Below are 21471 nucleotides of genomic sequence, written 5' to 3'. Positions count from 1 at the left end.
CTTTAGGTGATGTCAATGATAAGCAGCAGGGAGCCCCCAATATGGTTCATGGAGGGCATGTCGACGCTGACGCCGTACAATGTTGGTTTGGTCCTGCTAGTTAATCATTACTTTGCAGAACCGTACAGAACTAAATTTAAACTCGGGGTTATTTTATTGGAATGTATTAAGTTCAAGAATTTGTCCTTAAACCAGCTCATAGCTCTACTGAATGATCTTGATGACGGTGAACTGGGAGGAGAATTTCTGGATTATCTCGAGCGAGTTTTCAAGAATGCTTCGATAGGTAAGTGAATTCATTTGACTCGACTTGAAAATTCCAAGCCTATTTTCGGTTTTAACAGCGTCAAGTGGAATAGCCCTTTCTGAGATTTGTATAATCACGCTAAAATGTTTACTCTGCTCCAATTCCCTTACGTGTGATAACATTTCAGTGGTTCTGAAAAAGCTGCTAGGTAATCTAGGATCCACCCACGCACTGATGATGAACCCTGAGGAACCTATCAAACCTAACAGCCCTTTCGGCCTCTTTTTAAGACATATGATAATTTCCTTCGAGTTGGCATCTTTTGAGCAGCTCTCCATGTTTCTTCAGGTACGAAATTCTCGTTAGTTACAACTCGAATGATTATTATTTATTCCTTCTCAGACTTTATCAGATTGCTCGATTAGTCGATTAGATTGACAAAAGTTTATTATTTTCAGGACTTAAAGACATATATTGAGAATAAGGACAAAGTCTTTCCTTTAATCTCAACGAAACAGCAAGAAGCAGTGTTTTGTCGTGAAGTTGCCAAGTTTCAAAGCAGCTTGTCTCTTGATCGATCAAATGCAGAGATTCATGAGATGTGCCGTGTAATGCCGTGTAGTGGGTCGAATGAAAAGAGAATCCAACAGGCTGAGATTCTTCAGTACTTGAACTATTTATCAGTAAAGGAATACAATCTTGCTAAGAAACATCTCCATCAATATTTCACCATGATGATGAACTCCAGAGATGAAATCAAAAATATACGCCCCTTTTCTGCTCTCAGTCTCGCAGCAATGCACACCATGTTCCAACATAACGATCTCGCAATGCAGTACCTCAAGGTTGGTAAATTTATCAATTATGTAACAAAATCTGTGGAATACTTTGTTTAAATTAATGCCACGTATTTGATGGCTCGATTTCTAAATTATTCCGCATATCAAATTACATGTAAATGTTTAGAAAATATTGCATTTAGTTCTAGAAAGCCGGTAGTATGCAGGGAATAAAGGGTTTAACTTTCAATTTATTAGATCACCATTCAGGTGGCTTAGAATTCCTTCAATCCTCTGAATTGGCTGTTTCTACAATGTTTTATTTTACTTGACATTCCAACTAACCAGTACCCCACACCAGGAATCAATACATCTTGGTCAGTTGTTGGGTGAAGAGTCGTGTCTGTCCCAATGTATTGCGTGGACTAGTTACCTACAAGGGGCCCCTATAACTCGACCAACTTTATCAAAAGACTCTGACGCCGTCCCCTCTGAGCTGGAGGTATTTTTGTTCGTGCCTTGTTAGGCTTGTCGGTTGTGTTATTCGAGTGTATAATATATCACCGCTATTCGCTATTTGTCCTGAAAGTTTTTTTGCCATCAATTCCAGATATAATCTCAAGACTTGGACAGTAAATTTGACTCATATGATTTGCTCATATGATTTAAGGGGAGATACACCAAAACCGTTTTTGCTCCGAACATCGATTTTATTTTATATTATTTTTAAATAGACAAAAAGAATAAGATTGTACACCTTCAAAAATTTTTAAAAATATTCCCTCATCGAGAAAAAAAATATTTTTCTTTTTCGAAAATTTTTAAAATTTGGAGAAGTCTGTCACTGTAATACCGATAGTTCGGCCATTTTAAACGTTTTTTGGCTGATTTTTTTACTGAACATTACTTACACTCCGTACTAGAAGCCATTGAAAGGATTATATAATTGAACAATAAATAACCAAGTTACAGACCGAACAAGGTGAAAAAAGAAAAATTGGGATTTTTGCCTACCACCAAAGTTGTACATTTCACCACCCGCCCAGGTCATCAGATATCGCTTCAAAAATTCTTGTGAGTGTAGTTGATGATCATGGCAAGCTTTTTGGAACCGGATTTCTCTCAATTTTGAGTTTTAAGCTATACAATGTGGCCTCAAACGACTTAGTAAAATTCATCGTAAAAAAGGGCAAAAAAGGCAGATTTAAGGCTTAAAATGCCTATAACTCAAAAAGTATCAGTTTTTTTTTTGAAATAATTTTTACAGGATCGTAATCAGCTTGGTAAGACGAATCTTTTAGTACCAAATAGGTGCTTTTAGAAGACAAATTGTCTTAAATAATTTTCTAGCTCGAACACAAGGGTCCCCCCTTGTATAAATTTTGTACAAATTATACACATTTTTTTACAAATTTTGTGGCTTTGAATATTATAAATGTCGTACTAAAAGATTCGTCTTACCAAGCTGATTACGATCCTGTAAAAATTATTTCAAAAAAAACTGATACTTTTTGAGTTATAGGCATTTTAAGCCTTAAATCTGCCTTTTTTGCCCTTTTTTACGATGAATTTTACTAAGTCGTTTGAGGCCACATTGTATAGCTTAAAACTCAAAATTGAGAGAAATCCGGTTCCAAAAAGCTTGCCATGATCATCAACTACACTCACAAGAATTTTTGAAGCGATATCTGATGACCTGGGCGGGTGGTGAAATGTACAACTTTGGTGGTAGGTAAAAATCCCAATTTTTCTTTTTTCACCTTGTTCGGTCTGTAACTTGGTTATTTATTGTTCAATTATATAATCCTTTCAATGGCTTCTAGTACGGAGTGTAAGTAATGTTCAGTAAAAAAATCAGCCAAAAAACTTTTAAAATGGCCGAACTATCGGTATTACAGTGACAGACTTCTCCAAATTTTAAAAATTTTCGAAGAAGAAAAACATTTTTTTTCTCGATGAGGGAATATTTTTTTAAATTTTTGAAGGTGTACAATCTTATTCTTTTTGTCTATTTAAAAATAATATAAAATAAAATCGATGTTCGGAGCAAAAACGGTTTTGGTGTATCTCCCCTTAAGTAGCCAGGGTTTGGAGTGGCTTTTCCGATTTAAAACATTTTCATCACGTTACATAATACTCAATAAATGTAATAGATCTATAGTGTTTTAATAAGTTGATGATATAATTTGAGTATGTGCAATATCGACTGATTTAGATAGTCGGACACATCCACACCTTGGAGTCCATGTGCAAGAACGGGGAGAAATCAGAAGAGGTATTAAAGTACATGAGTGTGATAGCACCCATTACTTCCCGGGCTCAGTACCACACTAATGCTACTCAGGTCTTCAGGTAAATATTAGGAATAGTCTGTCATGTTTTGTTTTAAATGTTTTTAATGATTTTTCATAATAAACTTGATGTCATACCCATCCCCGAAAACAATTTTGTTCCATATTATGATATGATTAAAAATGCATTTCCTGGAATTATTGACGATTGCATTTAGGTGGTATGGAAACAGTCTCCTCAGCGAACTACACCCCTTCTTCATCGTCCTCCAGCTCTGCCCTGACTGGCTAAAAGATGGTCACATGATCACCCTCTCAAACGACACAACAGCACTCTGTGCGGCACTGTGCAACCTAGCCCTCGCTCTATCCCAGTCTCCAGCAGCTCCTGTCTCCTGCTCCGAACTTTTGAACTTCGCACTATCTCTATTACCCTGTTTGTCATCACACAGACAACTGCTCTACCTAACTCTGAACAGTATCCACCTCACCCACAAGCGAGCAGCTCGACAGAAGACTGACAGCGAGGAAGCGCTCATCAGATCCATATCAGCCAGCACTTACACTGCACTCACAAGCACTGATGATACGGTAGAGGGGGATGGGGATGTGTATATCACACGTGAGGAGCTCAAGGCACGTGTCATGTACAACTCAGCTAAAGTGGACTTACCCTCATCACCTAGTCAGGCGGTGCAGAAACTCTTGAATCTCATCCTGTACTCCAAGACGTACAATTTGCAGGAGCACCTGGTTAACGCCCATCTGTTATTAACTGAAGCTCAGATATTACTGGAACTGTTTGAGCAGGCCCTTCTTACCATCGAATCAGTTTTTGTTCTTGCGATGTCGTCAAATAGCACCTATACCCAGTCGACCGCACGGTTCTTGTACGTTCAAGCTAAGTTAGCCACTTGTTCAAAGGATCGTAGATATCAAACATTTCAGAACTTAGAGAACCATTTAAAGTTATCGCTGGACGGTTTTCTGGCGTTGACTCACGCACGCCATGTCGGCGAGGTGTTCTATTTTTTAGCCAGGCTATATGACGAATTTGGTCTCAGGGACGATCGAAACAAATGTGCTAAAAAATTCAGAAATTTTCATCAGAATCTGACCGTCCATGATCCTTTGTAGGTTTGTGTAATGATTGTGAAATGTTGAAGTAATTATGACATTTTTTATTTTTACGATAACGGATTATTATGACATATGTATTGTGTTTTAACATTATTTGTACAACAGTTAAATTTCAATTATTTAAATTACCTTTTTGCATATCACACAGTTGTGAGTCTTTACTCGCTTCTCATGGCGTCTACCATCTACGCCTACTTAAATATTCATAAACACCATAATAGCGTAATGGATCCCTTTGTTGGGGATTAAGACCTCGTTAATTAAACACCGAAAAGAGTGTATGTGGTTAACAACCACGTACTACAAGTTGGAACAGTCACCCCGTCTGCACTGCCCCATTGTAAACCTCAGGCTCAACCTTACAATGTAACGGGGTACAATGTAACCTTACATCATGATGTGTATTCTAGAAACTAACTCCTTAGGCTCTTGTATTCTGCACAGATCTAGATGGTTTGCCTTGTTACCAGTATTCTAGCCACGTACTGGATACTGATTGGTGTATTAGCGCGGAATACCGCTCATTTCAGAGTTTTTTTTCTCTCCTTTTTTTCTAACTTATATAGTGTAGTAGTACTATAATATATCATATACTATAATATATTATAGTAGTATATACTATTAACTATAATATAGGTCAGTAAATGTTGTTGATAGTATCACAATTTTACCCGGAAAAAATTTATGTAAAAGACGACTAATAATTGTATGAGAGCGGACTTTTGGCCTATTGTATTGTTTGCTTAATAGCTTCATTAACCTAGGCAGGTACAATTTCACATCACAATTCTATGTGACGTAATTGTGACGTAATTTCTTAGCAAACTTACCCGACCTCATTCTAAAACCTAATCTTTAAGTTTGCCAATTACTAGTGGTGACACTCAAGTATGTACAAGAGCAACGAATCTACAAAGCAAGAACCTGGCGGTTTATTTAAAACTGAATCTTCGGCAACATATTTGGAGAATGTCTTATCAGCGACTGATCAGCTTCTCAAATATTTCCTTTCTGTGGATGGTATTCAAAATCAGGTGACTGGGGAAGGTTCGCAAAAACTGAATCATGAATTATTGATCAGTGCAGATAAATATAAATCGCACCAGACAGTGGGGAATGAAAATTGCACATATGGTTCGGATAGTACCAGTGTAATTCAGGCCAGTCATGTATTGACTATTAAAGAATGTTACAGTTCAGTACCCAATGATACTGATACCAATGGAAGTTTGCCGCCTCAAAACTCTCCCGATCAGCAACTGTGTCAGAGCAGTAAAGTTCCGGAAGATTGTTCCCCTTTTGTTACTCTAGCTTCTGAGGAACAAATTAAGAAGTTCATGAGTTTCCAACCTGAAATAAAATCAGAATCCACCGACAAATCATTCAGCCCTGATTATCAAAATAAACAATTGTTTATCAAAATAAACAATTCTTTCAGTATAGTTCCTGAAGATTGTCCTCCCTCTGTCACTCCAGCATCAGATGAACAAATTCAGAAATTCATGAACCTCCAAACTAACATACGATCAGATAACAACACTGAGGATCAGAATGAACAGTCCAGTCGCAAACGGTTAGCATCACGAGACGGTAATGATGATATTCAGCCGGATCTTCAGCCGGATCAAAAAAGAATACAAAAACAACCTGAACTCAGTATATTCGACACGAACCTAAGCTCTTTTTCCTGTTCATTCTTCCATACTTCAAAAGGAGAACAACGTATGGAATTATACCAATGTAAACAGTGCAGTTTCTCTACAGTAGATCGTACAAATATTGAATACCACAAGAAGCTTCACGAATCCAAAGACCCTTTAGTTTGCAGCTTATGCAATTACGGTACATTCAGTCAGCCCCTATTTCATCAGCACATTTACATTCACCACCGGGAGAAGTATTACAAATGTCCGATGTGCAGCTACTCTTGTGGTTTAATGAGGAGTATTGCCAAGCACACACAAGATCACCATCCTGATGAAAGCGTTTGGAAATGCAAGGACTGTAACTATGAATCTAACTCTCCATACTACTTAAAAAGGCATGTTAAAGTGTATCATAGTGGGAATAAACCTTGGAAATGCCTTGAATGTGCCTTTGAGACAACCCATAAAAGTTTTCTCAAAAAGCATCAACAACTACATGCTTTGAATATTATTTAAGGTAGAATATGATCGCTGCAATTTCATCTCTTATTTCTCATCTGAGTAGCTTATCCAGGATGACTTATGTGATAGCCCCTTTGATAGCGTGCATTGTGTGAAATGTGGAAAAACTGGAGTAAAATTTGCTATGCTTACCAGTTTCTTAGGTAACACATGTGCCATTTCCTGTAAGGGTAACAATTGCTAACGACGAGTGGTCTTCGGGGTATATATCATAACCACAGGTGTAGCCTTTAATTATTGTTAGCCCCAAATAAGACGCTCAATTTCATTTTATCCTACATATTTCATCCTACATAATTTCATTTTATCCTACATTTTATCGTACATATTATCTTTGTCGTCTTTTTATGTAGATCGCTTTCAAGCCTGTTTTTCTGCTGTGTAATGGATGCTGTTTGCTAAGATTGCAAGTCTTTGTCAAACTATTTCATATTTTTATAGCAGCTGGAGAATACACTTCATGATTTTTCTTCATCTATAACAGCCTTTTCCTTGTCGCAATAAACGGGAACTCTACAAATTTTGCCCCAGAAACATTACAAAAAAGCGACTAATAAATAACATGTTCCTATCCCGATATTACACAAGTTGGGAAGGGTCACAAAAAATGTGTTACATGACCAGATTAGCGCTGAGCGAAAGAACAAAATATGGAGAATGAAAGTTGAACTAAATGCACGTTTCGGGCTTATCTCTAAAGGTCGGGTATTGACGGTTAAAAAAATGTACAGTTTAGTACATAATAATACTTTAATACCTATCAAAGTGTGCTGTCTCAAATCTCCTCAAATCAGCAGCTGATTTGGAGCAGTTAATTTCCTGAAGACCGTCCTCCCGATTTAAAAAGACAGGAAAGAGTACATAATATATTATATAATATTAATAATCATGGAAGGAAAAAAACTTGGAATTGCCTTTTCTGTGCCTTTGAGACAACTCATAGAAGTTTTCACAATAATTATTTTCTTATTCCCACGTTTTCCCCTTCACTCAGTGTCAGGCTCGTTCTTGATCTTTAGAGATTATCCTTTAATAAATTCACGACAGTATCCAAAAATCCACTATCGTTATCGGGCTGCTAAGATAGTGCCAAAATCAAATTCTGACCACACATTCCACCTTTTAGGACAATGTCACTCAGTTCGTGCCGGAGACTCCTCTCAGCCATCCCACTCAGAGTTGTGACGTCATCAAACAGACTTGTGACGTCATGTAACTCAATAACCCCACCAAGATGCTTAGCATTATCAACCCCACGATCTTACATGTCAACTACTCCTCTTGAAACGAGTGAAGTCACGATTACATCCCTTAATGAATCTGGTGATATACTGGAGACTGTCTCGACTAATATTGATCAACCTGATGCGGACAGATTCGCTGTCGTTCATGTTAAAGGGGTTCAGTTTAAGGTATAATTGACTATGATTATCATCCCTGATTATTGACTAACAGATATTCGAAGTTTTAAAAAGCCATAATGCTCACTATACCGGCGATTGCTTCGATTAATGATTATTGTCGTGGTCTACTCCAGATTAGATAATATGTTTAACCGCCCTGCTCTTGTTCAGGTATCAGTTAATGACGTCATACAAGTGGACACTCTGGATCTGGAGCCTGGAACTAAGATAACTCTTGACAAAGTCTTGTTGGTTGGATCTTTAAATTATACTCTTATAGGGAGACCACTTTTACCGGCATCTACTGTTACGGTGAGTACCAACATTAAGTTAGTGGTGAGCTTGCCAATGATAAAACTTTTGTAAATTATTATGGTCACTTCTTACTTTTTTTTTTCATTATCATTTCTCATAATAATTTGAGTTTTAACGTCAATCTCATCCCGATTTAGACGCTAATCTAATTATATCCAGGTAACGGCAATGGTGATAGAAAGAGGAAGAGGCCCATACCTTCGAGTTTACAACTCTGGCAAACATCACACTCGTCAGTTCTTTTGGGGTAAGACCTGGCACCATATGCATTTCCACGAGTCTGAGACCACTATGTTGAGGATCAGAAGTATTGAAGTTTCGAACTGTGACCTCCAGGATGCTGGGGATAGTTGATCTGTTGGGCGAGGGTCTTGTTAATTTATTGAGTGGATTCGAGTTTAAAGTTACATTTACGCTTCAAGCATTAAATTATCGGATAGTAATATAAAAGTTAATTGAGGTTGAGTAAAAGTTTCGTGACGTGGATTTTGAAGTTAAAACTGTTATTCAGCCGAGCTCACGGCGAAATAACATCAAGAACTGTTTTTTATTTTCCCTTCATTGATGAGTGATGTTAATATTTTTACAATTTTGAAGTATTATCAAAAAAGTACATAGCTTCACTGGCTTTCTCGTGTTACAACAAAGATTACGTCCTTTCGTGCAAAAATTATAAAAGCATGCCCAAAAAATGTGTTTTATGAACCTGATTTAAACCTCTCACCTCAATGCTTTGTCAGCTGTATGATACGTCAGTTACAGTGTATCGTTTTTTATTTCCAATTTTGGTGGACCCTCTACGGACCCTGGGACTGTCTCAACTGTCGCGGACCATGACGAACATCAGTCAATACAAGCACTGGGAGGAAGTTGCTAACCCCTCTACTCGATACATTTATGATATTTTCAAGAAAAAAGGTATGTCGGTATGATATTGTATCACTTGATCGTTAACTGGCACTACACCTAGCTATCTAGGGTGGGTCTAGGGTTTCTATCACTGATCACGTTATCATAGACCAGCTTATTAAATGGCTGTTAGAACTAGACCTAGCAGGTGTAGATTAGGATTGAACCTTAGGGCAAATAAAACCACTTTCATCACTGTGCTAATTAAGACCTCAGCTTCACGAACTGGTCCGCAGGTTTTGAGTTGAGGGTGGTAGGAGGGGCTGTGAGAGACGTTCTGCAGGGTAAATCTCCTAAAGATATTGATATGGCAACCAGCGCTACCCCTACTGATATTGTTGATATTTGCACCAGCGAGGGTATCAAGCATATCTTAACAGGTATTTAACATATCTAGCATATCTTAACAGGTATTTAACATAACTAGCATATCTTAACAATCATATTTACGTCCTGACCCTCATAATCCATGAATTAATTTATTAACTGCATTTAAAGCGAAACCTGCACATTTGTCATTTACCCAAGTTTGAAAGTTCGATATCCAGGAATACAGCACGGCACAGTAACGCTGATGGTTGATGACACGCCCTACGAAGTGACGACACTCAGAGTTGACACGGACACGGACGGAAGACACGCTGAAGTGGAGTTCACTACTGAATTCCAGCTAGATGCCGCTCGCAGGGATCTTACTAGTGAGTCTTTTAAACCGCATTTCGACTACCAATCACAATTTTGATGGGACCTCCGACCGGTTTTATCATGAATCTCGTCAGCAGATTTAAGAATCAAAATTTTACTTATTATTTCAAACTGTGAAATTACTTACGACTTTTTTCAGTAAATGCTATGAGCGCAGATGTTGATGGAACACTGTATGACTATTTTGACGGAAAGCTTCACTTACAAAATAAGCAGGTTTGTTTCAAAGAAGTCTCTTATATACGTTACGTCTACACCTACAGTTAACATAACTAGCGCGGCAAATAACTTCGAATACACCCAGAATGTCTTCAAATATGCTAATAATTTAGAATATGTTAATTATTCACAAAAATTGTCTTTAATAGGTATTGTTCGTTGGTGATCCTGTTGAACGCATTGCAGAGGACTATCTCCGTATACTAAGGTTACTATCTTCTTTCATGTTTTCTTTGTTTATCATGGCATCTACTCAACTAATGCAAATGTCTTTAAAGGATATAATAATATAATTTAGAAATAATTAATTAGATAAACATAACATCTTGTCTCTACAGATACTTCAGATTTTACGGACGTATTGCTAAGGAAGGCGATCAGTGGGATGCTCCAACAATTTCTGCTATCGACCACAATAAAGCTGGGCTCAAACAAATATCTCGGGAGCGGATCTGGCTAGAAATGCAAAAAATGATTGTTGGGAACCATGTCAAAGAAATTCTGATTAAAATGAAATCGCTAGAACTGTTTCCTTTGATAAACCTCTCAGATAAATTCAATATAAACGATTTAAGCTCTCAGCATTCAATAGCCAGTATCAGCGACATTAGATCAGTTACCCTACTCAGCTATGCGTTCAAATCAGTTGAAGACTTCTCCAAACTTCGGAAGGCCTGGAAGATGTCCTCAGATGAGGAGTATATCGGACAATTCGTTATCAAACACAGGAAATTAACGGAAGTGAAATATTTCAAGGATTTGCTGGTGGACACTCCGAAACATTGCCGGCACAAGTTTCACATGGCCTTTAAGGAACTTTGTTTAAGTCGAGGCTCCTCAGATGACAACTTGTTGAAGACGTTATCCGAATGGAATGTTCCAGAATACCCATTGCGTGGAGACTTAGTTATCAAACATCTGTCTTTACCCAAGGGTCCGTTAGTTCATAAGTATGTCAGTTTAGGAAAAAACAAGTGGAAAGAAAGTCATTACAGCTTGTCGGCAGATGAAATTTTAACTTATCTTGCCCTGGAATTTAATAAATCAAAAAGATGATGATTCATCATCGTTTCTATTTGATGACTTGTTTTAGGTTTGTAAATTTATTTCATTCAGTTTTCAATATCTAAGTTCACATTTTCTTCATTCGTTTACGATTTTGATGTTTTTATTTTGCGTGAACAATAGTTATCTTGACTTGAAACATTGTGAGTAAATTGCGTTAACATTATCAAATTTCTGAAATCTCTACTTGAATTTATACAGAATTGAGAATAGATGTATTCTTATCATAAACTATTTGCATCACAAAAATCCTCATTTTAGGATGGTGATAAGCAAAGATCCCGTGACTCCAGATACCCTGAAACAACAGACATTAGACTCACTCGTCAGGAAGTCTAAACATGGCAGAAGCCTCACTAAAAAGTTAGACAACGCAGAGAGGCCAATAGTAAAAGAGGAGGAGCCCACACAAATTAACAAGAACACAAAAACTGAGCCAGTTTCCCATGAATCAGATCAGAAACCGCCCCGTGGTAAGTTTAGGGTTCGAACACTTTTGTTATTTTGTGCTCCTCAGATAATTTCAAAATCTTTTTACGGGTATCGGCCTTACAAAATGACACGAAAAAGGAGATGGCTCTGAAATGCACAAAAATGAGTTTTTTTCATGTTTTATTATCCAGATAGGTAGTTCAACAGGTATATTTTTCTTCCCGGGGGTTGATTTGATTGAAAAACCGTAAATTTTGCGATAAAAATTGTCATCTTTGAAATCTTCCAAAAAAACATGCCTTACAAAATGACAATTTCGTCACGGCTGTCATTTTTTAACAGCAGCCTATAGAAATTTGATTTCACCGAGGACAGTTAGATAAATATAATAGATTGAAGATTAGAATAGCTTTTACAGGAAAAAGGATGATTAAAAAAAGTTGGGCAATTTCGCGTGAGATAGTGCCTTACAAAATGACAACCCAAAACGGCATCACTTTAAATCCGATTTGGGAAAAAGTTTCATTATTCTTTCACGTGTTTTACTCTTAGATATATATGTTGTTTATATTATACCAGTTCTGTTTTTACCAGAATATATTAAAAAAGGAACATTTTTTATACTTTGAAAAAACTTTAAAAATGTCATTTTGTGAGGCGTAAAAATCATTTTTTGTTTTCATACTTGAACACAGTATTTGGTTATATTTGATATTTTCTATGACTGGATAGATCACTTTTCAGTGTTTAGATAACGTTTGACATGTTTTAGGAGTTGTTATTACTCTCTGCTTTCACAAAATAGAAGCTTTATTTCGTTGAGTTTTGAAATCAGAGTTTGAAATGAAAGAGTTTGAAATCAAAGTTTTGATATCAGAACTGCACTTTTTTAATGCTACTTGATTGTTAACTGTCAGATTATGATTATTTTTAACTCCTTCTTGTATTATATTGACTGTTTCTGATCCATTTTAGATGATGAAAGTAATTCAATCTGAAACATTGTCATTTTGTAAGGCTTTTCGGTGTCATTTTGTGAGGCATTTTGATCAAAATTGATGATCAAACAAACACATTTAGGCTCATCATAAGCTTACTGGGTTTAAGAATACCAATAATTAGGCAAGGGGCATCCAATATAAATATGCCATCTTTGTATCATAAAATAAAACTGTCATTTTGTGAGGCATAACACTGTCATTTTGTGAGGCTAGGTCATTTTTTTGTCATTTCTTCTACCAAAGTCACTAAATCAGTTTTTTTATTTGACCAGAGTAGTCTTTGATTGACATAAGTCATGGTAGTACCTGGTTTTCTGGGGTTAAATTCTAAACTTTGGTCTCCATTCTGGGTAACAGTTAGGCGGGGCAATGACTGAACAGCAAAAACGTCCATATTTATGTAAGAAATATAGATTCTATGTCATTATCATTCCTTGGGAAGTGTTAATTAATGCTTTTTCTTTCATACAGTGAAAGGAATAGGGTTCAATGTATAGGGAACCTAAGCTACAGCATGGTCTATGTGGGCTGTCATTTTGTGAGGCCTGTCATTTTGTAAGGCCGATACCCGTACGTGCCTTTTACAGCTTTACAGTTATATCTCATTTTACCAAACTTCTTCCCACAGTTCAACCTAAAGTAGAAGTAAAGAGAGAGTCTAAAAGACCGGTTACAGATAAGATCAAACGAGCTCCCGTCAAATCAGCGCCCACCTCCAGATCAGCTCGAACCAAAAAGGAGAAGGAAGTGAAAGTCTCTCCGAAGTCAGAAGAAAGGTTTGAATTTGGAACTTGAGCGGGATATATCTTTTTAATCAAATTATTGACTATTTAATTGTTCGATGTTTATATTTAGTTTATGTTTCCGGCTCCAATGAGGGCCCCCTCCGGGTTGTGTGTCACCGCGACCAATAATGTTTAATACCGGCCTAGTTCTTACCTCACTACTCGTCCCTAATTCCTCTTTTGGCTACTTTGTTTATTCTGTCGAGTTGTGTGTGAATGTACCAATACCTTTGATGAAGTTGGGAATGCATGCTAGAAAGATCCTGATTTTTAGTGACTTGTTTGGTATTAGTCTTTGTTTGTTTTTCTTACATAAGCTATCTTCATAAGTGGGCTGATATCGATAGCAAATTAGCGCTGATTGGCCTCAATGGTGATCAGATGTTTTGGTAATTGGACCGACCATTTAGCCTGATTTCATACAATAGATTGCTTGACCTATTGACACAGAAAGGGTAAATAATCTGGGGCTAATCAGGACATATCACTCTCTCGGATAAAATTCCGATCTGGGTCCTTTCCGAACACATCACTTTCTGGAATGAATTTCTGTAATTATTCGTTTTTTTTAATTTTTTTTCCCGTCGAATTCACTGTTTTCTGTGTGGTGTAATTTTTCATTTCCTTTAAATTAAGTGATGAGGTTTCGAGTTTTGGTTAAGTTTAGATATGATGTTAAGTGTAACTCTATTGTGTCATATGCTCACAAACTCTTCAGATGATGACTAGTGAAACAGCCATTTCCTTGACTGAGATTTACAGAAACCAGCGGTCTGCAATATCAAACCATCTGCCCTATCTTGTACGTTCTAGTCGTGCCAGTGGAACCTCCATGCCATCTCTTGCTGGACCATATCAAGACCAAAGAGTTCTCTCAGAGTTGAGAAATCCCCCCGAGTTAACACCTCCTGAGTTGAGGCATCCTGGATTGAGATACGTTTTAATGAGAAGACAAATTGGACAAAACCACAGTGGCTATCACTTATCGAACCATGCCGAAAACAACTTCAGCAATAAAACTACTAGACCAGTCAAACAACCCAAGCTCAATGTCAACTATTCTAAAACTAGAAAATGTCTGCATGTTCCTCAGCTCAGCCTTCGAGTCGGCCAATTTTCAGCAAATAACAGCCCTCAAAACGTAAATTTAAGTCATCTCAAGAACAACCTTGGTGGCACGAACAGATTGTGTCACCTAGACATCCCTCTATTAAACACCCAGCAAATCCAAACAGGTAAACCCCTCAGAACTCCATGTGCAGCCATTTCAACCCAGACAATGTGCTCCACTGAATCACAATCCACGCAGACTTCTGCCCCCTGTTTTATGTTTCCACAAACCAGCCCTTTACCAAAAAGGAATACTCAGAGCTCACAAACTGAAGGAATATTAGTACCTGTTTGCCCTGTACGATACTACAATACTGGTTTTCCTAGTCAGAAACACCTTGCCAATACCCATTCGAACAAGCTCAATGTTCAGCACACTAGAGTTCACCAAATAGGTGCTCAACCGGACGGACACCGTGTAGAACCTCTATATCCATCAACAACACAGATAGACTGTCCTGTTGATTGGACCAGACCTCCTACGCGCCCTCAGCTGTGTCAGCCTCATACAGTCCCTGAATATCAGCCTCCATCTGTCACCCCAGTATCAGAAGAGAAGCTGCAGGAACTGATGCGATTAAAAATAATACCAGAACTTATTTTGTCAGATATCAAGGAAGAGCCTAGTGAACAATCTACTGAAAGCTTTACCGGAAACTCTATATTAGATACTGACCAATCTATTGTAGACCTTGACCATAACTACGCGATGATACAGAAAAAGGCTTGTAACGGCTACTCTCTTAGTAACAAGAATGCTGAACTCTCAGAATTTAGTCTCAAAATCCTTCCAAGTGTCAAAGAAGAAGATCAGCAAGCCTTAAATAAAACAAAAGTTGACACTTGTCCAGATTTGATGTCTAATGCAGGTCCGAACTCCTTAACATCTAGAAGCGATATACAATCAAGCAATAGCACCTCACCCAGTGAGTCACTGTCCCACATTTGTGATCCCCAGTCACCCTACAAAGTGACTCCTTCTTCCCCAGTTTTGGATTCCTTGTTGCCTGCGACCGACATTCCTCCGGTCAAAGGGCCAAAACTTGGAGAGATCGATTGGGATTCAGACGACAGTATGACTTACCCTGTAGTAATGTCTCGACATCTTATAAACCAGACAGCAACTCAACAGGGGTACATGAGTTTCTTTGGAGACATTCTCAAGTATCATTTACTGGACAAAACTCCCTCCTCAACTCGAACAGGCACCGCTCGGATGTCGTGCTGTGAACCAACCAAGCCACTTCCAAAGCGACAGAGACAGGAAATTAGAGTTGTTGATAATTCTGAAGATTTGGATAGGTGTGTTTTTATAACGATTCGCTGGCACCATAACTATAAGTTACGTCTGTCTCAGCGTGCATAAACATTGTTGTAGAAGTTGCAATCCTCAATTTAAAAAATGTTAACATGTTGTTTGGACAAAATTTGCCGTGAAATTCTGAAATTCTTAACAATGTATTATTTTCAGATGTCAAAAGCTTACAGATTACTTCCCGGTCCGTAGAAGTAAAAGACAGCCGCTCTCCAAGATAAAGGACCTAGAGTACGAACAGTTAAAAGATAAGATCCTCAGCAAATCCACTGACGGGCTAGAGGTTTAAATATGCCTTTATCAATGCTTTTTTTACTGATATGTTAACAAAATTTATAATCTGGCTCATTTGTATTTACGCCAGTTATTTTCCCCCTGTTTTGGCATGTTATCGACAAGTTTCTGACAAGTTTCTAACGGGTACCCCTCCAGATCCGGGTGATAGAAGACAAGGGAAGAGGAGTGTTCTCAACACGGCACTTTGCCAGAAAGGAGTTCATAGTGGAGTACTCCGGTACTCTGATATCGTACGATGAAGCTAAACGCAGGGAGGCGGAGTATATCCAGGAACCAGAGAAGTACGGGTGTTACATGTACTACTTCGTCTTCAAGAACAAGAAGTACTGGTGAGTTCTGGGCAATGGTCCGGTTGGAAAATGGGACCGAGCAGGATTTTTTAATTGCGGTCCAGTATTATTATGACCTGTCAAAATTGTACATGAACCTTGATTCTTTTGCTATTGATTTGAATCTCGGTATTGGATCTAGTTTTAAAATGCTTTGTTTTTAGTGTGGACGGTACAGCTGAGGACGGCAGCTACGGCCGACTCTTAAACCACTCCAAGAACGGGAACGTCGAGAGCAAACTCATCAACATCAACAACAGACCAGTTCTGATACTTGTAGCCAAGGTGGATATTGAACCAGAAACTGAACTGAGTTATGATTACGGGGAAAGGAGCAAGGAAATAATTGACTCCCACCCCTGGTTGAATCAGTAGTTAGTTCTTGTGTGACAGGTTTTTAAATTGTTCCTGTGAACTGTTCCGTAGTAAAGTTTAAACTTAAGCTATTATCAAATATCAGTAAGCAGATGTTGGCTTTAGTCTGTAAGACACTTTGTTGTAATTTTTAAATTGTGTCTGAACCTTTTAGTCGTGTTTATCAAGTTTGTCGAGTCGAGTTATAGCAAAATTTGGGGCTATCGAAGAATGAAGAAATTGTATGGTAAGTGTGCAGTTATGCAGTATGCTAGGAAAATTGTTTAAATTTTGTCTGACTAGTTATAGTATTCAATAACAAGTTAGACGATTGTTTTAAAACCTTTAGTGTGAATTTACACATATTTGATTGTTTAACAAACTGTAATTGAATAAATTACTCTCGTTTTAAAGTTGCTAGTTCAACAGTTTGAATTTTTGGTCAAAATGTACACAAGTTGACTTTAGGCAATATAATTTATAAAAACACTTGAATGGTGACGAACATGTTACCAAGAGTTGATTAATCTCCAAAGCTAAGAAACTGATTTACAGTAGATTCTGCTCTTTCTTGTGATACCCATAGCCTGTCGCATTAACAGTTTGATTAAGGTTTATCAAAAACATTTGTGACTTTCTTACCAGAGTCTTCTATTGAAAACTTTGGTTCGGAGCTATGGTACAGTCAAATCCGTCCTAATTTAAGCCTTTGTCGGTCAAAATTCGCAACAAAGCGATTTTAACGGGATATGGTCGGGACAGGTCCCAGGAATCATTCCAGAGAGTCCCCAACATTTTTGACTTAAGGAAAATCCACAATTAACACTTTTTTACCACCTTTTTACCACTTTGGTTTTCCGCAAATAAGTCACGTTCTGAATATCCTAGAAGACTCTAGTTTAAAGCAGTGTGTTTAGAAAACAAAGAAGAACAACTTTTTCAAAAATAAATTATTTAATTAATTAATTAAATAATTATAAAATTTAATACTATAGCTCACTGAAATTGAATCAATCCTGGTTACATGTTCGTCACACTATAAAGATTTATGTACCATATTCGTATGGATTATGGAATTTATGCTTTTTTTTAGACTAAGACGGACCAAGTTTTACAAAATTTCCAGGGTATAATTATAAACTATTTGTTAATTTCCGCTGTTTTATGTAAACTTTATTAATTGATTATGTAATAAATAACACATCAGTTAACAGGATATTAAACGTAACTCGTATATCATTCGATCTAGATAACATTTTCATTCTTTATTATCCTAAGTAGTGCGACACTTGTTTTCGAACAGGGTTAAGGTTGGGTTAGAATTAGGATTAACCTTAACCCTAACACACGTGTTTGCGAACACGTGTCGGGCTACTTGGATACTGCCCTAAGTTGTTCCACTGGGTCCTCTTCTAAATCCAACCTCTTTGTCATTTGCTGAACAGTTGGTATTTACAATTGTCCAGACCAACGCCACAAGGTTATTGATGAGATGTTTTGGAAAGTAAACAAAAGATCAGTTTAGTCTTAAATCAAATTAACTTGCGGTTATAGATATTTGTAAATTACAGCAACTTGTTCAAACAAAAACACGGTAAGCTTGTAGAAAATAACTCAGCATACCAGAAATGCTTCACTCTGGTGCAGCACATCTTGTAATAGCCAAACAATCCGTACAAATGGTATGTAAGAATGATATGTACAGACTGTAGAGATGATTTTGAATTTATCAGCCAAAGTGTTCTAAAAAATTTACAATAGATTCATGAATTAGTCGTTTTCTGAACATAATATTATGGAGGTTGTCAACATTTGCCGACTCTGACACCATTGTGAACAAAACCCAGGAATGTGGAAACCACATCCTGTGCTGTCGATCTTCCTGATCTCAAGCCTTATTTGAGCGAGTCTTATCCTGCTTTCATCAAAGGTCGGTTTGGTTAGCTGTAAGTAACGCTTTGCACATATAAAATGTGACACCAAAAATCAAGAGGGCATAGCAGATGGTCAGGACTTAATACTTCGATTGTTTGCTGAGTCATGGAGTTTTTCGGTTCTTAATTGATCTCATCCACCTCACCCTTCTAATTCCTCCAGTTTCTTATGCAACATATCATTTTCTCCTTTCAGTTTCTCATTCTCTTCTTCCAGTATAGTAATACTTTTTTTCAGTTTCTTAATTTCTTCCTCCTTCGCCGTCGTTATTGATAAGATAATCCCTGAAAACAATAATGAGTTCCTTCAAAAATTATATAATTTTATTGTAGTTATATGTAATACATTTAACAATAAAAGTAAATCATTTTGTCCGGCTAGTTTATCCCTCGAATGTAGCACTGAATTACTAAGAAACGATCAGCAGAAGTAAGACTCGCTTACCGTTAATGATTCTAGCTACTCTCCACAGCCGGGCTATAATAACAAGCTCGGCAGCTGAGGTGTGGACACTTTGAGGTAGAACGTCCAGGATAAACGACACTATCACCACAACTCCATCGAATACTTCGAAGTATTTCTTGAAAAACTCAAGTCTGAATACTGCTAGCTTCAGGAATAACTGAGGATGCAAAAGTTTTAATTAAGCAAACGCATCAGTGACATTTTTAACAAACTTCAACAATCTGCATAAAATATCTTTCACATGCATTTTCATTTCATATTAGCCGGAGATGACCAATGCTAACATTTCTTTAAACGGCCTCTAAGGTTCGAGTGTTTGGAGGACGTCTTACTTCCCCGAAATAACTCAAATGTATTACCTCAGCAACAAATAATGCTAAAATAGCGATGCTAGTCGTATGTAACCCGTGTTCTATCGCGTGTTTCTTATCATGAGGAACCTCTGAAATGTCTTTAGGGTATAAACTGCAGACATTTTCCAAGCTTTAAACTGTAGAATACAATTCTTTAATATCGAATATTCTTAGTTCTAATTAAGATACATGTCTACTCACTGATGATATCATGGTCGATAAGAAGCTGAAGAGTGACAATAAGGACGTCCAGTACAACTAGAGTTATCACAACCATGTGGAATCTGTGCATTTCCAACACGTGTTCTATGTTTTCTCTCCAACTGCCCCAGTCGTTCCATCTGAAAAAAAACACATTTAGCTGTAGTCTGGGTATACTATCTCCTGTCTCCTACCAATTATGTGATTTATCATATTAAATTTGTATGATAGGATACATTGCTATATTTGTAATGTACAATATCGTCCATATATAACATTAACTATAAGACTTTTATACTTCTGGCTAATCAATATCTCAAGAATCCGAAAAGCAGCTGCATAATTGGGGAAACCTTATTCCGCCGTTATTATTCGGAGATCTTGATTCAGAAACTTCGACCTCGACAGAGTCTTTCCTCTCCTCTGCAGTCGAGTTGGCCATCGCATTCAGTTAATTCTTAATCCTGAATTTAGAGACTATTCGCAATTCGATCGAGCACACATTTTTAAAATAACGACGGAATTTATTGGCATTTATCTTCAAAACGCTAATACTAAATTACTAATAGACGAAAGAAACGTGTTTCACCGCTGAAAACATGCGCCCGATACTCAACTGCAAGCAAAATATAACGTGCACAATCGCTAATGAAGCTATACAATCTGTTTCAGTTGCCAACAAAAGAATTTAGTTGCTATTTCACAAAACTCGTTTAAATCGAACAAAGGGTTGGAGATATCTACAGATTTTTCATGCATTATACCCTATTAAGATGGGATCAACGAAGATAGGCGAAAATAGTTAGAAGCTTTACATCCGAATTTATTCATAGGTCATACTTACTGGGCCGCGCTCAGCCTGTCATTTCGCCGAATCTCTATTCGGCGGTTTATGAACATGATAGCCTGAGGTCCCCAGGTAACCTTCACTTTGATTCGGACCGTAAGAGAAAAATAGATTGGATGGTGAACAACAACTACGCAACAAAATTTGTTCTGCATTATCTTAAAATTCAATATGACGAGTATGGAGTAATATGACGCTTGTGATGATAAAAGATAAAGTAATACAATCTGACACTCGAGGCTGAATTCGGATCAGAATTTCTGTCGTTATCAATATACAAATTTGATACCAAATTTTGTCCAGTTTCTTGTGTCACGGTCAATGTGAAACATTTGCAGTAATACCGTATACTTTTCATTCTGCTTTTTTCTTTGGTCCGAACATTGAACCGCAGTAGTAAGTTTAATTATATATAATAGTAGTATAGTAGTATATTACATATTAGTAGTACAGTCAAACCTCTAACTATATTTTGCTACAGTTGCATTATGCATACCTCTCGTGCACGCGAAGCGTGCACTCCGGCCGGCCATGCGAAAAGGGGTTGCAGCGTGTGAGCGTGTGTCAAAATATATTATAATTATATACCGGGCCTCTCGGGAGAAACGAAAAGTGCACGGTATAGAGAGGTTCGTGATCCTGATCCCCAGTATTATATCTGTAGCCTCTCGAATAACCTGTCAAGCGTCTCATATACCCATTAGGTCCTTATATCATATATTGTATTGTGTCGTTTTATGAAGATGAATACACTATAGCTCGATATGTGCACAAATCACCAACCAAATGCGTTATACTTATTATTA

At 37.4% G+C, this 21471-nt stretch overlaps 6 protein-coding genes across 7 annotated transcripts in view; 4 read left to right on the top strand and 2 right to left on the bottom strand.

Annotated features, from left to right (window-relative positions):
• LOC134826332 (dynein light chain Tctex-type protein 2B-like) overlaps nucleotides 1-3181 on the bottom strand; it is a 60222-nt gene extending 57041 nt beyond the window's left edge. Inside the window, exon 1 of the mRNA XM_063838665.1 lies at nucleotides 3165-3181. The gene's annotated coding sequence lies outside the window, so the exon portion shown is untranslated. The remainder of the gene's footprint in view (nucleotides 1-3164) is intronic.
• LOC134826331 (anaphase-promoting complex subunit 5-like) lies at nucleotides 7-4605 on the top strand. Its single transcript, XM_063838664.1, has 6 exons — nucleotides 7-286; nucleotides 435-595; nucleotides 706-1092; nucleotides 1388-1528; nucleotides 3242-3378; nucleotides 3536-4605. The coding sequence occupies exons 1-6, from the start codon at nucleotides 10-12 to the stop codon at nucleotides 4452-4454; spliced, it is 2022 nt and encodes a 673-aa protein (XP_063694734.1). The 5' UTR covers nucleotides 7-9; the 3' UTR covers nucleotides 4455-4605.
• Nucleotides 4606-7751: 3146 nt separating this feature from the next.
• LOC134811333 (large ribosomal subunit protein bL21-like) lies at nucleotides 7752-8947 on the top strand. Its single transcript, XM_063818119.1, has 3 exons — nucleotides 7752-8037; nucleotides 8200-8340; nucleotides 8503-8947. The coding sequence occupies exons 1-3, from the start codon at nucleotides 7756-7758 to the stop codon at nucleotides 8695-8697; spliced, it is 618 nt and encodes a 205-aa protein (XP_063674189.1). The 5' UTR covers nucleotides 7752-7755; the 3' UTR covers nucleotides 8698-8947.
• Nucleotides 8948-9087: 140 nt separating this feature from the next.
• Nucleotides 9088-11356, top strand: LOC134826411 (CCA tRNA nucleotidyltransferase 1, mitochondrial-like). The gene is made up of 6 exons (XM_063838772.1): nucleotides 9088-9261; nucleotides 9489-9632; nucleotides 9801-9950; nucleotides 10097-10173; nucleotides 10326-10384; nucleotides 10515-11356. Exons 1-6 carry the CDS (start codon nucleotides 9177-9179, stop codon nucleotides 11230-11232), a joined length of 1233 nt encoding a protein of 410 aa, XP_063694842.1. The 5' UTR covers nucleotides 9088-9176; the 3' UTR covers nucleotides 11233-11356.
• Nucleotides 11357-11501: 145 nt separating this feature from the next.
• On the top strand, nucleotides 11502-17329 carry LOC134826559 (N-lysine methyltransferase KMT5A-like). 2 transcript variants are annotated; one of them, XM_063838971.1, is made up of 5 exons: nucleotides 11502-11714; nucleotides 13303-13450; nucleotides 16041-16167; nucleotides 16317-16510; nucleotides 16675-17329. In XM_063838971.1, exons 1-5 carry the CDS (start codon nucleotides 11504-11506, stop codon nucleotides 16883-16885), a joined length of 891 nt encoding a protein of 296 aa, XP_063695041.1. In that variant the 5' UTR covers nucleotides 11502-11503; the 3' UTR covers nucleotides 16886-17329. The 2 variants fall into 2 exon arrangements, with proteins under 2 accessions (XP_063695041.1, XP_063695040.1); XM_063838970.1 differs by lacking the exons at nucleotides 11502-11714; nucleotides 13303-13450 and adding an exon at nucleotides 13686-15871 and having other exon boundaries at nucleotides 16675-17288.
• Nucleotides 17330-18381: 1052 nt separating this feature from the next.
• On the bottom strand, nucleotides 18382-20291 carry LOC134811392 (voltage-gated hydrogen channel 1-like). Its single transcript, XM_063818186.1, has 5 exons — nucleotides 20172-20291; nucleotides 19819-19958; nucleotides 19624-19706; nucleotides 19244-19421; nucleotides 18382-19083 (listed from the first exon to the last, which is right to left on the bottom strand). The coding sequence occupies exons 1-5, from the start codon at nucleotides 20258-20260 to the stop codon at nucleotides 18941-18943; spliced, it is 633 nt and encodes a 210-aa protein (XP_063674256.1). The 5' UTR covers nucleotides 20261-20291; the 3' UTR covers nucleotides 18382-18940.
• Between the last annotated feature and the right edge of the window lie 1180 nt (nucleotides 20292-21471).

Source organism: Bolinopsis microptera, chromosome 2 (genome assembly GCF_026151205.1).
Source record: "Bolinopsis microptera isolate Bmic1 chromosome 2, MBARI_Bmic_1.0, whole genome shotgun sequence".
Taxonomy (NCBI): Eukaryota; Metazoa; Ctenophora; class Tentaculata; order Lobata; family Bolinopsidae; genus Bolinopsis; species Bolinopsis microptera.
This window is presented reverse-complemented; position numbering and strand designations above follow the sequence as displayed.

Bases quoted from the DNA above. Each gene is read 5' to 3' on its own strand.
- LOC134826331 (XM_063838664.1), top strand. From the start codon at position 10: ATGTCAATGATAAGCAGCAGGGAGCCCCCAATATGGTTCATGGAGGGC. The intron at 287-434 runs GTAAGTGAATTC...ATAACATTTCAG, and splicing joins TTTCAAGAATGCTTCGATAG to TGGTTCTGAAAAAGCTGCTA. The intron at 596-705 runs GTACGAAATTCT...TATTATTTTCAG, and splicing joins AGCTCTCCATGTTTCTTCAG to GACTTAAAGACATATATTGA.
- LOC134811333 (XM_063818119.1), top strand. From the start codon at position 7,756: ATGTCACTCAGTTCGTGCCGGAGACTCCTCTCAGCCATCCCACTCAGA. The intron at 8,038-8,199 runs GTATAATTGACT...GCTCTTGTTCAG, and splicing joins TTAAAGGGGTTCAGTTTAAG to GTATCAGTTAATGACGTCAT. The intron at 8,341-8,502 runs GTGAGTACCAAC...AATTATATCCAG, and splicing joins TACCGGCATCTACTGTTACG to GTAACGGCAATGGTGATAGA.
- LOC134826411 (XM_063838772.1), top strand. From the start codon at position 9,177: ATGACGAACATCAGTCAATACAAGCACTGGGAGGAAGTTGCTAACCCC. The intron at 9,262-9,488 runs GTATGTCGGTAT...ACTGGTCCGCAG, and splicing joins TGATATTTTCAAGAAAAAAG to GTTTTGAGTTGAGGGTGGTA. The intron at 9,951-10,096 runs GTGAGTCTTTTA...GACTTTTTTCAG, and splicing joins CGCTCGCAGGGATCTTACTA to TAAATGCTATGAGCGCAGAT.
- LOC134826559 (XM_063838970.1), top strand. From the start codon at position 14,178: ATGATGACTAGTGAAACAGCCATTTCCTTGACTGAGATTTACAGAAAC. The intron at 16,168-16,316 runs GTTTAAATATGC...GTACCCCTCCAG, and splicing joins AATCCACTGACGGGCTAGAG to ATCCGGGTGATAGAAGACAA. The intron at 16,511-16,674 runs GTGAGTTCTGGG...CTTTGTTTTTAG, and splicing joins TTCAAGAACAAGAAGTACTG to TGTGGACGGTACAGCTGAGG.
- LOC134811392 (XM_063818186.1), bottom strand. From the start codon at position 20,260: ATGGCCAACTCGACTGCAGAGGAGAGGAAAGACTCTGTCGAGGTCGAA. The intron at 19,959-20,171 runs GTTTCCCCAATT...GTTTTTTTTCAG, and splicing joins AATAATAACGGCGGAATAAG to ATGGAACGACTGGGGCAGTT. The intron at 19,422-19,623 runs GTAATACATTTG...TTGCATCCTCAG, and splicing joins TAGCATTATTTGTTGCTGAG to TTATTCCTGAAGCTAGCAGT.